General features: G+C 39.9%; 1 protein-coding gene across 1 annotated transcript; it reads right to left on the reverse strand.

Moving 5' to 3' along the window:
• Positions 1-3,748: 3,748 nt before the first annotated feature.
• On the reverse strand, positions 3,749-15,298 carry C2H7orf57 (chromosome 2 C7orf57 homolog). Its single transcript, XM_009506873.2, has 6 exons — positions 14,231-15,298; positions 13,362-13,470; positions 13,070-13,232; positions 7,598-7,698; positions 6,438-6,574; positions 3,749-4,495 (listed from the first exon to the last, which is right to left on the reverse strand). Exons 1-6 carry the CDS (start codon positions 14,412-14,414, stop codon positions 4,425-4,427), a joined length of 765 nt encoding a protein of 254 aa, XP_009505168.2. The 5' UTR covers positions 14,415-15,298; the 3' UTR covers positions 3,749-4,424.
• Positions 15,299-16,617: the final 1,319 nt, after the last annotated feature.

Genomic DNA, 16,617 nt, shown 5'->3' on the forward strand with positions numbered 1-16,617 from the left:
TCCTACATCTTTTACCGCTAAGTCTGCAGAGTCAGCACAAATATAATTATTTAAGGAATAGATATGCTGACATAAATGAAATTTTAGGTGCTTAAGGAATGCATGGGCCAATTCAATTTTTGTTTACATTGCTACACAAAGTTTATATATATACACCCTTGATCTCTGAAAACATGTTTTTAATTTAGTCTAGTCTAAAAAGACATAAGTGGTAAGAGGGAAGTATACATCTGGTCACAGTAAAATGAAAACAAGTGTTAGACTTTGCTACAGTTAAATGGTTGCACATAAAAGGAAAATTAATCTTCAGTACCTAAACTTCCAACTTATTTCTAAATCTGTATCTGGAATTCTCTTTTAAAATATTCACATATTCAGTATACTTGGATGTAATTCATAAAATGTAACTGCACTTTTATCGTCACAGAATCCCAGGTTGGAAGGGACCTCAGGGATCATCTAATCCAACCTTTCTAGGAAGAGCGCAGTCTAGACAAGATGGCCCAGCACCCAGTCCAGACAACTCTTAAAGGTGTCCAACGTGGCCAAGTAAACCCCTTCCCTTCCCTGGGGAGATTATTCCAATGGGTGACTGTCCTCACTGTGAAAAGTTTCCCTCTTGTGTCCAATCGGAATCTCCCCAAGAGCAACTTGTGCCCATCCCCCCTTGTCCTCTCCATGGGACTCCTTGTGAAATGGGAGCCTCCATCTTCTTTGTAGCTGCCCCTTAAGTACTGGTACATGGTGATGAGATCCCCTCTGAGCCTCCTTTTCTCAAGACTGAACAAACCCAGTTCTCCCAGCCTATCCTCATATGGCAGGCTTCCCAGTCCTTTGATCATCTTGGTGACCCTTCTCTGGACCCCTTCCAGCCTGTCCACATCCTTTTTGTATAGTGGGGACCAGAACTGTACACAGTACTCTAGGTGTGGCCTGACAAGCGCTGAGTAGAGTGGGATAATGACTTCTTTATCTCTTACAAGTATTCCAAAAGAAAAAAAAAATAATTATCTCACTACTTAAAGGCATTCAGATCAGAGATGGAGCACAGTACAACTAAATAAACTAAATGTCTCAGCTTTTAAAACAGTAAGGCTAGATTTTCTAAGTAACTAACTAACTTTTTGCTTCTGTGTGTCTCTGAAAAAAACATTGAAAACCCTTCCAGACGCAGGAGCTTCCACTGCTTTTAAATGGAACTGCTGATGACTTTGAAAACTGCCAACTGCATGACTACATTGACTCAGAAGTAAATAAAACATAATTACTGGGGTAAGGTAATCATAAACTCAAGCAACACATTTCCATCCTTGAATTCAGTTGGAGCTTTTTGATTTGTCACGCTACTTTGATTTTGTGCCCCTTGGAGAACTGGCAAGTTTTGCTTCTCCTGCAGCTCTCCATTATTCTGAATGCACAAACACAAATTCCAGGTTTCTCCACCAGCTCTTATGAAGACAACTCTGTTAATATTCTAACTCATGGTATTCAAACTGAGTGAGATTCATGAGGACTCAGTTGACCAACAGCGCAGATGAAACATCACCTTGGCTTGACTAAGGAAAGCTGAGTATACATTAATGGCACATTAGCAAACTTTTAAGAATTTGAGGAATGTCATGTGGATATTACCTCAGGGTGACCAAGGTAAAAAGAGACAATTTTTACAGTAGGATATGGTGCACACTTTTAAGATATCTGAAAACCAGCACTATAAATACTTCTAAGAACACAACTACAGTAAAGCAAAAATAACAGAGCTGAGTGACAGAGTTAAGAACTCAGTTGTCTTTCTGTCTCTGCCTCTAACGATTGCCTAAAAATGACAGTTTTGGACAAGAACTCCAACACTGAGGAAAAACCATTCAAAAGTGAAGAGGACTTAGACACCAAACAACTAAAAGTAGTGAAGTTACTTTAGACAGATCGCAATGAGAAAAGGAGACAATAATATGGAAAAGCATGATTAGAAATTTGTCTGCAGGTCAGCAGTATTGCAGCCACACAGTAATTCTTATTTTATGGAATAGATTTTGAGGGCTTTGGCACAGCAAGCACCTTCACGTCTGTGTGAACAGGTGAGCTATAATTTTGTAAATACTTTTAAATACCCATGCTAGTTGTGGGTTTTTGGGTTTTTTTCCTTTTGGTCATAACATTACTCCAAGAGTTTTGTAAATTTGTACTAAACACCTTTAAGAAAGCTTTCTACAAAAAAAAGAGATTGAAATGGATCCAATATATGTTTAAGAACAGAAAACCTTACTCAACTGATGAGCATTAAAAAACCACTTTGCTGCCTTAAGCAACTTAACTCCAGAGTTTCACCATAATCTCATATTTCCCCTTTCTTTTATATTTTGGCCAGCAAAGCTTGTAACTGCAAACAGTATTTGCAAAAGAAGTTTTTCCTATGATAATAGGAGCCAGAAGATCAAAGTGAGAGTGAAAAGAAGTACTATTGCTGATAGTTATACCCTTAAATTGTGCTACAAAGGCTGCTGTACACTTAACTTACTTTACCTTTGCAGTTTACCATTGGTGGGCACAACAAACCCAGCCCTCTATTACACTTTTTTACAGACATTAAAAATAGAAATGATAACCTTATCCAAAGACTCTATCAAATAAAGATAGCTGAATTCCCAGAAAAGACATGCTTATATGACTGAATAATTCTGAAAAAACTTGTGAAATGGTACTTACTTTTTTGGACATCATGCAGCTACTGGTGATTACTACATTAGGGGTACAATTTTGTAGTTGAAATCCTAAGGTTATCAACAATTTGCCTGTTATTACACACAGTTTCTTCACACAAGCTTATTCTTTAGTGCTTCCCTATAATGACAGGTGACATGTTTTCTACTGGTCTGGTTTACTATGAGCTCTAGCTCTGGCATCCCCTGGTACTCTAGCCTAGAAAAGTAGATTTCACCAAAAGCTCTGCTTTTACAGCAAAATTAATGGTTTCAATGTATCTGAACATAATTCACAACATAAATTGTATGTGAAAACAGATATAAGGTAGAAAAATTTTTCCCCTCTCTCAGATACAGCTCGATGTAAGCTTTTTTTATATTTGGAAAATTTTGCTGACTAACTAATAACCGTATATTTAGGTATTTTCATATGATTTAGCCTTTTATTTTTGTAAATACAACTTAGTTGAATTGTTGGTTAGAATGAGCAAAGATGGATTCAGATGCTGGGTCTAACACCACCACCAGCAAAATTTCCACAAACTGTCACTGAAAATTTTGAGGGTTCAGATTAGCAATAGGTTTTACCTGTTTCATATCAAAATTCTAAAGAAAAAGCACTGTTAAGCCAAATCCTCTCAACATTCTCTTCAATTAAAAGAAATGTATATTCAGTAATACACTGTAAAACCTTCAGCTCTTGGATTCGAAGTTGTACAAAGTACTGAGTGCACTCTGAAAAGGAAACTAAAAATTACCGGTTTACTTAATGAAAACTTCACTTTTCATAGCATTAACAAAAAATATCTTAATGAAATTGCATCCATGTTTTAATGGGCTTTATAATAAGTAATTAAATATTTATAAGATTTCAGGGATATATCTTAAGTAGATAAAAGAGCGAGTGTTAAAATATCAGTGTATCTAACTTCTTCAAAATATTAGAATAATTTATATACATTGCTATTTCAAAGTACAAACTATTTTGCTGGTGTGAACAAAACACAGACCTAGCATAATAATTTTGTTGCAGTCAAAACTTCAGGATAAATAAAATTTTTATTTAACAGTTGAAAGTGCAGACATTATATATAGCTTAGGCCACACCACTGTTACCCAGTGATTTATCTCCTATATAATAAGACTATAAAAGGAAATGCTACCACACCTTAATTTAATTATGTAGCTGAACACTATGACTGATCAACTAATTCTTGTGCAGCAGGCATAGTGCTAGAATTGTTCTAGAAAGCTGAATATCTGGTCTAAATAAATGTGCTTTTGGGAATAAACAGCTATCTTTCCCTTGAAGGCTTGACTTTTCCACTGCAAGTATTCATACCAGTTCAATACTTTCTATTTACATTTCATCTTGTACCATACAGTTCCCCTGCACCTTTCTTTATGGCCTAGTCAAATCAACAGCAATATGGTAAACCTATTTGACAACAGCAAAGGAGCACTAGTGTGGTGTAGGAGAGAACCTGAGTTTTGCTTTATTTTGTTTATTATTAAGATAAAGTCTAGGAATACGCACTGACAGCCATTGCCTGTTCTTTAACATTTGCTGTAATCAAGCACAAGGAAGTTCATCCATCCAAATGACCTTCTCAATCAGGGATGAATTCAACTATAAAAAGTAATCTAACAGACATGTAAATAGTGGACTATAAGTGGGCCATATAAGGCTTTACTTTCCCCAATAGTCTTTTAAGTTACTTATTACATCCTTGAAACAGTGGCTTTTGACTTGTTGCTTGCAGATGATGATTCAGACTGTGACGGCTCTGAATCTGCAATAAAAAGATTAAAAGTTTTCAGGATAACTTCAACCATAAGAATAAAAACACAAACTAAAATTTTCAGTTTCTCTCTCCCCATCAAAATACATACAAATTCGAGAACTGTTAATTTTTAACTAACAAGATAGACAACCTACCTACAAAGTTTGCAGTATGATGCAAATCTATAACCCAACACAAGTGTGTTATAACCCATTCCATATGTAAATTTATATCTCCTGTCTGATGTGTCTTGGACTTATCCTGCACAAGAGATAACAGAGAAAGCTCCATCTCAAAAGGGAGCTGCAAGGTGCTCATGCTGCCAGTTGCTTTAGATGAACAGATAAAAATACTCAAGCAGGAAGACAATAGAAACACTACCCTCAGTGCATACCTGAAAGAATGACATTAACAAGGTCAAAACTGAATTAAGGTACATGTCTGGATGGAACCATACCCTTAAGAGCATTTAAAAAAATCCTTTTACATTGAGATACAGAATCAGTCTCAATTGGAATAGCTATGATTGACAAAGGAGGGCGATACAAGCAAAGCAGGTGTCATGTTATCTAAGAATTTGTGAAAGAAAAGCATCTCAAAAATAAGATGTGTCTACCTATCAAATTATGCAGCATACTGACTTTTCAGCAGCCTTTACAGTACACCCATCATCTTGTTCTCTATGCATCAGTGGTATAACCAAACCAATATTATGATTACTCTGAAAAATCTTCAGCTTTCTTTACATCCCTAATGTCCCATTAGAGGCACACTTCACCTTAAAGAAATCAACTATCACCAAATGAATGAATTTGAGGTTTTGAAAATCCCAATCCTTTCATTTCACTCACAGTAATGAGAAATAAAAACGTCAGCACACGACAAAATTAAATAGAATCCGAAGAGAAGAATACTCAAGGCTTTCTTTCATGCCAAGGAAGAGCACTTTTAGGCTCCATGTTTGAACTATTAGGTCATTGTGCTTCCTAAGGGGGCATCTTCTGCATGATCAGAGTTTGGATACTTAAGCTGACTTTGAAGAGTGGTTTCTAAGGTTATGCACCCTCTTTCAGGTCCACACCAAGATGTGACTTCATCCCTTAGTTTTATAGTGTTTTTTCTTCTGAGCAATAACACACAATTTCTAGTTTTCTGTTTGCCTGTTTTCTTCCAATACTCACCTGGAAGAATTTAAAAAAGACAAAATTCTGGAGCTTGCAATGTATACGTTTAATAGTGTTTTAAAAGGTTGCTGTAGAAAACTGACAAACGCACCATGGTTACAAAGCCACTGTACAAAGCCTAAGCAGAAGGTCTTTGACAGAAAAAAAGGGGAATTTTCCGCCTTTTAACCTCTAAATCTAAGTGTTTGCAAGTGATGTCTTTCATAGCTGTTACCATTGTGCATGACAAAGCAAGCTTTGAAATCATAGGTAAGCATTGGATAACTTTTTTCTCTCTAATAAAACTGTTGCAACACCACTGTCTCCAACAGTGCGCATATCTTTATTTTGACAATTTTTTATGAACAGTGATCTATTTCTGTTATCAATGTATCAATGACATTTGTCACAGAAATTTTCAGAAAAATATTAGGGGCCAAAGACTATTCACAGCAAATGGGCAACAAATATTTTACGGTCTGCTTAAATTTAGGCAGGAGGACAGCTGTGTGTCTGCAGCATTTTATGAAAACACAGAAGCCCTTGGATCTGAACAGAGCATATGCTGCAATTATAAAGATAAAAAAATTCATGAAAGCCCCTGCCTTTGCTGACCACAAACAGGAGCACTCTTTTCTTTAGCTGGTTATAGGGTATTGCAAGCTAAGCATAGTGATTCAGTAACTCTCACCATATTCAGAGAAAGCCACACAAATTACTCAGGTTCACCCTGCTGTTACCTTGAAGTCCCAACTCACTTTAAAAGAAACAGCTTTCAGTAATTTTACCTTTGGACTGCTCACTATTTTCTGATGTTTCTTGAATCTTTTTTTCCCATCCGGCACACTGGTGAAACCAGTCAGTCCCATAACCATTGCTAATTAATTTGCTAAAGCTTACAGCTTCAGTTTTTTTCTGAGCTGACCTGTGAATCCAAATATATTACGGAGAACAATAGCATAAGTAAACAAAAATGGGAATTAGGCGGGAAAATTTTATTTTGCACAGAAATCACAATAGCCTTATATTTCTAAGTAACTAAACATATATTCTACATGTAATCATGTAAGAAAAAAAAACCAAAAAACACGAAACCAAAACAGAAAAAAACCCAAAGCACGCAATTCTGCCTGATGAAGTTACATGTAATTTTACATGAGAATAACCATCTATTTTACTGGAGCTTTACATGTATAATACCTACACAGTTCTGGAAATCGCACAAAGTAAAAAAGGCTGACAATACTCATTCTGTGCTGCATGAAGGTGTAATTTTGTCACAGATTTGCTCTTAAGTTCATTAGGCAGTTTAATCACTTATTTTGCATCATTAATATATTTCTAAAACATACTGGGATTACTGATGACTGTGTAATAAATTTTTAAGACAAAATACACAAATAATTCAGTTGTGCCCACAGCTGATGATGTGATTACATCACATCACAGGTGATACAATAATTTGCTTAAAAGACTATTTTCCTCCAGATGCTCATTGCAGTGTTTTTGCTGTGCTTGACCTTATATATACTACAGTTTGTGTGCTTTCTTAAAATGGTAGTCCTACTTGTGTCTCTGTAACCTATGCTTACATAACTAACAACATCCATTATCGTTTGCATCTGTTCACTGGTATTGAGAAAAAAACCCAGACAATTTAGAATACAATAGAAACGTGCTACATCAAGACATGCAACTGTATGCTTAGTTTTCCTAAAGCAAAGTTATATTGAATAGCTTTCATATACGAGTTAAAGTGCTATTATTTTAGTTGCTTGTAAAACTATTTTAGTAGCACACATGACAGCAATGTTAGTAGCAGCAAGGATCCACAAAGTCCATACACATATCCACCAATCTCTGCAGTTTCACAAGGACTAATATTACTGGCACACACAAATAGTTACAGGCTTAGGAGTTTAATGAAATTAATAAACATACTACTTACATAGGTGGGAAGGAAAGCTTATTTTTCCCACTAAATTCCTTGTTTGTAGAAACAGTCGGCATTCTGCTTGGATATTTAGGTTTTATAGCTGGAAGCTTTACCTGTGTTAGAAAAATCTTAACTTAATAAAAAGAGTTATGATAAAAATAACGAAGAATATCATATGATAATATAACCTTCAAAAGTGAAGGCTATATTAAGAGCTCTAAATGTCTTCAAATTTTACTATCTTTTCTATATTTCCATGAGTAGAGAGGTATAAAGGAATAGCAAAAGATAAAGCAGCACCTTAGTTCATTTTTCTAGGTGAGATCAGCTCTTGGTTCATATGTCAGTAATGCAAAATGTGCTCTCCACAAGCTTTGCCCTCACAGTACACTTCTACCCAACGTTAAGCTTCAAATTCAAACTTAGGTATTGCAACCTCTCATCTTGGCTTATTTCTCTGTATGCGATGTATGAAAACATCACAGTCTCACTAAAGTCAGTGGGACCAGAAATTCACTTCCAGTTTAATTACTACTTTTTTGTATATAAAAAAGCATAAAACATCCTATATAATAAGAAAACAGTTGTGGTACATGAATTAGAGATATGAAATTCAAACAAATAGATATACTGGGAAAGCCTAGACCAGAAAAGCGTATTTTACTTTTATCATTTGCTAATGACAGGTGATGAAACTCAATGTTTACTGAGAGACAGAAAGATAAGATGACACCTAGAAAGCCAGTGAAATGACATCACAAACTCTAGGACTGGAAGTTGGAAAATGGAAAAGTAATGGAGATACATTACCAACACATATCAAAGCTATTTATTATAACTTTGATCAAAATCAACAGCTGCTGAAGGGTCAACTTACTTCCCTCTCAAATAAAAGCATGAAATTAAATATCCTCAACAACCCCCAGATATTTTTCACTAATAGCTGCTACGAAATTCTGAGGTTAAAGAAAAAAACAAAACATCTTGCAAGACTACAGCTTCCTTCATTGCATGAAGAAAAGAGGAGAGAAAGAAATCCTGAAGATTTTAAATAAGCTTTGAAGACTTTGCACTAAGTTTTTGTGTTACACTACTATATCCCTTTAATTAGAACCCACGTATTATTTGGCCATTTTGTCTTTTAAACACACAACATAGAAGAGTACCCCATAGGATAAGAGATATTATTTGCAGGTTATTTAACAAAATCAGGACAAGGTATCTAGAAGTAGAACATATTGCTCTATAAATTTAACAGTACATTAATGATACTTTTCACCTGTGTGGACATACCTACTGCAATACAGTAGAGACACCAAAAAATTACAGAGTGCAAAAATGCGATGGATCAGCAGCAGTTGCACTTGGATTGCAGACACTATAAAACAACTCCCATGAAAACATCCATGAGGAGAATTCCAAAATAGATGTAAAGACACCACAGACTTCCCAAGGAGCCGTGCACATTTATTACGGAAAGAGCAAGTAAAAGTATAATAGCATTTGAATACATCTAATCAGTGAACTAATTAACAAGCCACTAAAAGAAGCAGTCCTGAATGTTTGGAGAGTGTAAGTTTTCTTATTTTTTGGGAGAAAGTGAAGCCTAGGGCAGACAGTTCTACTGATTCTGAAATGGGATGCCAATGCAAACCAATGTGTTAAGTCAGTGCTGAAATCCCTACAGACTCCAGTGGAGTCAGAGTTTCATCAGAAGAAAAGTTCCAGAATCTGGTAAAGGATAAGCAGATGGGCTACTAAATTTCAGCCTGACTGATGTTATATTGAGGCTTAAAGACAAAAAACTGGGATACTTGTCAAAGAAGAGATTATACTAGCAAGAGCATGCAGTAATGTTGGAGGCAATGATGTTCAATGAAGGGGGCAGGACTGTCGTCCAATCTGGAGGTTAAAAACCACATTAGCTGTGTAGAACTGCTTTTCAGATCCATTAACACTGTTCTCTGCTGAAGCAGCCTATTTGTGCTTTACATTTCAAAAATGCTATCCTACTGTGCAAAAAACAATAGTGCTGTCTTCTGTCTGTCATTAAACTGTACCATTTCAGATCTGACATACCAAGGAAGTTTCAGATCTGGGACACAGCTACCTACAATTTCAACTAACAAAACCAATTTAATTAGGCAAGTAGAAGTCATCAGACTTGGGCAACTTTTGTCACATATTGAAGGCATGATGGCACACAGGGCAACATAGAAAAACAACTTGATTTGATAGGCAGGATACTCAAATAGTAGATGGAAAGAGATGAGACTCTCAGCACTGAAGAGAAGCATTAGAAAAGGAAGTCTAGTAATTAAAGACTCAATTAAAGGGAAGGGGGAGGGGGGAAGACTAGAGAGGTTTTGTCTAAAGATAGACAAAGGCCCAACTGTCAAAACTGAAGTCAAGGAAAAGAAGGGGAAAGGAAAGGCAATGAGAAAAGAGTTGAAGGCTACTATCAAGTCTTGTGCACTGTTTTAAACAATGTCTTTCTTTTCTTGGTATTAAATGAGACAGACTAGCATAACTTGCAGGTATTAAAACATTCCCTGGTGTTCCAGTTGGCTAACGAGTGACAAAAGGAGCAAAGCAACAGATCAGAATTTGGTTTTGGATGGCACCTGCAGTCCCATCTGGTGACGTTAGTGACTTTGCTGGGCAAATTCAGCATTAAAAGCAGACCCTTGTGCCACTACACACCAACAGTTATAGCTGAGGCGGCATTTTCACTTTGACAAGCCCCTATTTAACAGCCGTCAAGTTTCCCAGATAAAGCAAACTATGTAGGTCATTTTTTACATGTTCTCTGTTTAAAGCATTTTCTCCTACACTTATTATACATACACATTTATTAGTCTCAGATTCAAGAAACATGAACTATGATATGTATTTTGCCTGGCTGGTATATGAAGAATAATGGATACCTGCTGCCAGAATGGAAAGCTAAAAGCCCCAGATGAAGTCCTGGCTCCTGTGATCAAGGGAAAAATTCTAGATTATATTTCAAGTCTCACTCTGAGGTAAAATCCTCACCTCAGATGAGTAATCCTTTTTCTAGAGCACATACATACATATGTATGTATGCACATATAGACATACATTTCAGGCAAGTGCCTGAAAGAGATTACTTCAGACATGAAATAGTAATCTTACTGGTGCCGCAGGAAGACTGCCTAATGATGGTGCTAACCCTGATACCATCTCCGACTGATCTCCCACCCGTACGCAAGCCTGCCCCTTTCTTAAGGTCACAGCATTTTCAACCCAACCCAGCTGGTCCACATGATGCGTAGGCAAAAGTGTGCTTCCGTCTGGGCTAGCAGTCCATTGCTTTGCCATGAGCACAAAGGCTAAATCCTTCATCCACTAACATGTCTTTGCTGCTTTGTAAAATTCCCAGAAGAACAAGAACTGTCTCCATGATTAAGGTCTTAGGGAGGAACTACAGGATCCATCCCGAGGCATGTAACTACCCCCTGATGTCCAGACCTCCTCTACACAGTGACAACCATAACATGAGGAACAGTGGAGATTCTAATACTTCAAAGTGGCATAAAGGCTTAAAGCTCCAGAGCAAGGGCCCACTTGGGAACAATGTTTTCCAAACTGAGTAGAAGAGGTACCCTTAGAGTTTAAAATGTTTTTGCATTTGTCCCTCAGAGCACCCTCTGGGATTTATCCCCATGATTGTATCACGCATCTCTCTTTTGAACAACTGTTTAGTCAGGCTGGACTGAAAAATATTTTCAGTATGTTCAGTCTCAGCTAGTTTGCTGCTGCAGCATCATCATGTAGTCAAAAACATAAATATTCCTTAGAAATTTGCCTGTGGTGCTTTCAAATATATTTCTTACATTTCAACATACAAGACGTGTAGTGAGAAAACTAAAATCAAGACTGTTTGGTAGGGCTAGTTCCACTGTCTCACTTAAAGACTCTTCAGGAAGGTACTCTTAAAGCACAGGATAGAAACCTCCTATAAGAGGAGATACAAGAAATAGCTGTGAAAGAAGTACCATGTGATGTTTCAAGATATATGAGAAGCTTTTCAGGGTACAAGAAAGGTACTGTGAAGGACAACCATTTCAGAGACGTTGGTGTGGAGGTAGGGCTAAATAAATCTAGAAACACAGAATCTGCCTTCTCTGGCACCTAATCTTAAAGAATATTTGGTAGATATAGGACATTAGACAAAATTCAACTTCAGCATTCTAAGAGCAGTGTAAATTATATATCAGGGCTTCAGCAGATCTGGAATCTGAGCTGAATATATAACATATATTCACTTTGCATTTGGTGATAAATAGAACAGATGGGAACTTTCATTCACACGACTGAATGAAACTGGGTCTTGATCAAACTCCATCCAAACAGAAACAGACTTCAGTCTCACTTTACCAGTCACCACATGGACTTGAATTACACTTCCTGTTACCAAAGTGTGTCTCTTAGAGCGCTGAAGATAACTGGTTCTGAAGGGAGCAAGGGCCAGAACTCCTTCTCCATCCTAGTTCAATCCTTTAAGAGGCTCCATGGCAACTAAGTTTTTTTTATTTTCAATGCCTTAAATTGCTGATTCAAAAAAAGCTTCACCTACAAGCATCAGGCAAATTATAGTTTAAGCATACATTGTTTGCCTGTTTCCACAGATTAAATAAATATTCCCAAGCCTATTCAGAAATGAGGTGTTGCCATTTACACAAGCCATCGTTCTGAATTTGCACTAGTTACTCATCTCAGTAAAGGCTAAGGACTTTTTTTCCTAAATTGTCCAACATCTGCCTCTCTGTTCAAGAAGGGAGGTACTGGTGTCCAAGCATGTCAAATGCCTTTCCACGTATACTCCGAAGACCTATGACAAATGAGGCAACCGAGATTATGGAGGATAATGAAAAAAAAACATAGGGCTTCAGCATCTAAAATGGGCAGGGAGGATGGGAAAGAGGTTTCCAGGACAAAATGCCAATGCAATCGCAGAAAGGTTTTTTCTGGGCATAGTTTGCACTATACTTTTGTCTTGGATACATCTTCCATTCAGAGACAGCTAGTCAGTATCTTTGGGCACTCTCTTGCATTTCAAACTAAAACAAACCCCTTTTTCAGAAGAGTCTTCTGTTCCTTCCTCCTTCTCCTTTCTTCCTCCCCAAGATCATGAAACAAGAATTCTCTTCACCCAAAGTAAATTGCAGTGGAAATAAAGAGGAAGAAAATAGAAACTAATTACTGTCTTTCATTCACACTAAAGTATACGCACCATATAATGTGACTGGAAACTGCATTTCTGAATGCTATACCTGCAACGCTTAAGGGAAACACAGCTTTCTTCTCATTCTCTAACTGCAGTATAAAAATTGCTTCTGGAGTACAGAAACTCAGGTGGACTACCGCTTCTGTTCTATAAGAACCCACAGACCCAGCTAGATGTGTCTTCACAAGACACTTCACAAGCTAAATGTGTCTTCACATGCTTCTCCATCATACCTTCTTTTTCTCGGTCTTTTCTTTGTCCTTAGCATCCCACTGCCAAACACTTTGCACATCCAAATCAAAAGGCCCTCTTCTCGGCTCGTAACTATTACGATGATGGACGTCAGCCTTAAACTTTCTGTGAATCGTATAACCTTGTAGCGAGGAAACAGAGCTCCTGCAGGCAAAGATTAAACACTTGTTTGTACAAGGGATACCTATCTTGCACTTTATTACAGAATTATTCTGAAACACTAGCAGGTGAAGAGAAAAAACAAGAAGTTATGCAGGATCTCAGCAGACTTACCATGGCTCGTTGGTCACTGGGGGACTGGAGCGGTACGAGTACCAGTCAGGCACAGCATATGCTGCTGGAGAGGTCCTCCTTGTCACAGGAGTATAGTGCTTCAGTAGGTCTTGAGAGAAAAAGACAAAAGCCACTACTTTTCTGACTTCTTATCTGGTTGCAAAAGCATTACCTTTGTTTTCAGGTTGTGTTTTATCAGGAAGAAATGCTTGCTTTATTCAGTAAGGCGCATTTGTCTCCCTTCATAAAACGGACAGTCAGAACCTTGCAGCATTGTGTTCCACTTGTACCTTGTCTTGCTCCAAATGCTTTGACAAGTTTCTACCAGTCTGTTAATTCATGTTTCTGGCTTTGTCATCCTGCTCTAAGTGTGTGTGCAAGCTATCTGCTCAAGTTTCTCAAGCATTCTTCTTCAATAAAGGAAATAACAAAACCACAGATCACTTGGTACAAGAACAGAATATGTACGGCACTGTAACAAAGTTATCACAAAAAATACTTTACAAACCTCTGCCAGGTTTTCTGATGATGCTTTTTTGTGACAACACCATTTTCACCAGACCACTACATAAATAGCCCAAGCATAAGTTGTAAAGACCTCACACGAGTGCAGCTAAACCGTCATCATCTACATAGATCAGATACAGTGCAAATCTACACATTTGCTAAAAAGTACTTATACATAATAGACTGCAAGGATGTCTTGACAAGGTGACCTCTTATGACACATTTTCAATTGCTCATTTTTTTCCATAGGTTAATTTCAAAACTCCAGAGGATTGTCCTGTAGTATCTACCAGCACCTTCTACCACCAGACTCAAGCAAAGCCAAAGGAAACAAAGGAAAAACAAACGAGGCAGACACTCACCAGGTCGGCCTCCTCGCTTTGCCAGCCTGATGTAAGCCGAATCAGTCTCTTTGATCCACTTTCTGCAGCACCCAGCTGGCACTTCATGGGGAGCTTTTGCAAGGTCACTGAGACCCTGAACCTGGGATGCTGGAGAAAGTGGGCTCTTTGAGGATACCGACTTCTCTGGTTGTTTCAGTGGCATGGGGGGTTACTGTCCTGCGATAATGGGAAAGAAAATGTTTACGGTAAAAGTAAATTGCTGGTATCCCTTTTTCAGACAACTAATAAATCAAGCCCACCTCAAACTTGAGTGACTTGCTGCATTTCAGCTTGCAGACAGAAGACCACGCTTGCTTATTTTGGGGGATATAGTACACACAACTTCTAGAGGATCAGATACAACAAGGGCACACCTTGTTTTGAGTTTTGAAACAGCATTCAAGCTTTCACATAAAGTGTTCTGATACAGGGGATCACGCATCTTAATGCGGAAAACTATTTCCAAGGACACCAAGAGTGGCAAGAGGCACAGAAGACAGCAGGAAACACTTTAAGCCTTTGGTTTCCTTTTCTCCTCACCCAATAACAAAAGACAGCACCTGTTGTCCATTTGCAGGTCTTTATTTGTAAAACAGCCAAACCAAACCCCCAAACTGCCCACCTCCTCAAATGCAAAAAAAAAAGATAAAACCCCCAAAAAAACCCCAAACCTACCCAACATCCTGCCTCTCAATACATTACTTTCTCAACTTCTAGCGAGCAAAAAGAAAATATAAATAAATCCTCATTAATGTGAAAATGGAGTGGCAGACAAGGAAGAAAAAGACAGACGCCATTAAAGATGCACAGGACGCTTACTGAAGTGACTCCAAGTGCAGCAAATGCCATTCTGTAGGTGCAAAGAATTTATCTTAAGGCAGGATGCATATTAAGGAGCTCCTAGGCATACACAAATGTTAGTTATGCTGAAACTCAGCTCCCAGAAATAATAACCCAAAGCGCTTGCTCTCCCTGGTATCAGGGGCAAAGAAACATTAGGCCGTGCTTGCCGTCGCGTCACTAATTGGACCATCAGAAACTGCGTTACTTAATTATCTCAAATGCTCTTCTTCTTTGCACTTTGCTGGGTTGCCACTACCTTGGATCTCTACTACATGCCGTGGCTTAAGATCAAAAAATAAAATAGGAATTTCCTCTAAAAGGGATCAGCAACCCCAGCCAAACAGGCTGAGGGCAAAGCATTTCAGAGTGCTGTTTTTTCCACTTGACATCTAGAAGACCTCTGCAAAAGGAGGAAACGCCATCACTCCGAGTGCGAGAGGACACCAGATAAATCATTCTGGGATTGCAAAGGTGCTCAAAGCTCAGCCACTACTGAAGGAAACTCGGCCAGGTGGGAAACAGCCACCAAAGAAGCCACGTCCGTGGCACCCTCCCAGCAGCCCTGAGCAAAGGCCAGCGATCAGCTCCACATTCCCTCACCAAGGTCTTCCCAGTGTCCATCCAAATGGCAAGCTCTTCACCTGGCACCAAGAAAAAAAGCTCCTCTCCCTCCAACTTGGCTTCAGCAACTGCCTGAAGCAGTAGAGATGGCCCGGCACCCAGATGTCGGCAGCTGGGGTCAGAGCTACGCTTGCCGACGGACACAAGGCCAGGGGGTAGGCAACAGGGGATGGGTGCTGCTCCAGTCCCTGGGTGGCTGCGCCTCACCCTGCCGTTAACGGCATCCCACGGCGGAACGGAAAGCCCACGCGGCGGCAAAGCCATGCACGGCGGCTCTGAGCAGCACCAGCAGAAAGCGACCGCGACCACCTGGGGCAGAGAAGCCAGAGAAAGGCACCGGCAGAGCAGTTGCAGCGACCGACAAGCCGCTTCGCCCGCCCGCCGAGCGGATAAAGGCGGGTAGGCGGAAAGGCGCATCACGGCGCTGCCGAAGCACGCGCAGCACCCCGCGCTGCGGGAAAGGCTGCCGGGGCGGAGCAGCTGCCGAGCGCTGAGCGAGACTCGCCGCCGGGTGAGGTCGCGGAGGCTCCCGCTCCTCACAGCCGGCACCTGCCTCGGGGAGGGGCGGGATGGGTCCCGCCCGCCCGCGCCACCGCCCCCCGCTCGCGTCACCGCCGCGCCGCTCCCCTCCCCTCCCCTCACCTCCCGGCCAGCCGGGGCGCCGCCATCTTGTCCGCACCGACTGGCAGGCGGCGGGGCCTGTGGGGGGCGGAGGGGTGCGGGGGTCGCTACCCCGCGGGCGGGCAGGCGTGTCCCTCGTCCTTCCCTCGCCGCCCGCGGCCCGTGGCGGGACAGCTCTTCCTGCCCTGCGCTGGGCAAGCGGCGCGCTTCCCGCCGGTCGGTCGCAGAGCCGGGCGGGGGGGACCCGCTCGGGTCCGTGCTCGGGCCGGCGGTGCGGAGCA

This window comes from Phalacrocorax carbo, chromosome 2 (genome assembly GCF_963921805.1).
Source record: "Phalacrocorax carbo chromosome 2, bPhaCar2.1, whole genome shotgun sequence".
In the NCBI taxonomy this organism is placed as follows: Eukaryota; Metazoa; Chordata; class Aves; order Suliformes; family Phalacrocoracidae; genus Phalacrocorax; species Phalacrocorax carbo.

Coding starts and splice junctions, on each gene's coding strand:
- C2H7orf57 (XM_009506873.2), bottom strand. CDS start 14,414: ATGCCACTGAAACAACCAGAGAAGTCGGTATCCTCAAAGAGCCCACTT. Junction 13,233..13,361: donor CCAGTGACCAACGAGCCATG/GTAAGTCTGCTG, acceptor CTTTGCCTGCAG/GAGCTCTGTTTCCTCGCTAC. Junction 6,575..7,597: donor AAGCTTTCCTTCCCACCTAT/GTAAGTAGTATG, acceptor TTGGATTCACAG/GTCAGCTCAGAAAAAAACTG.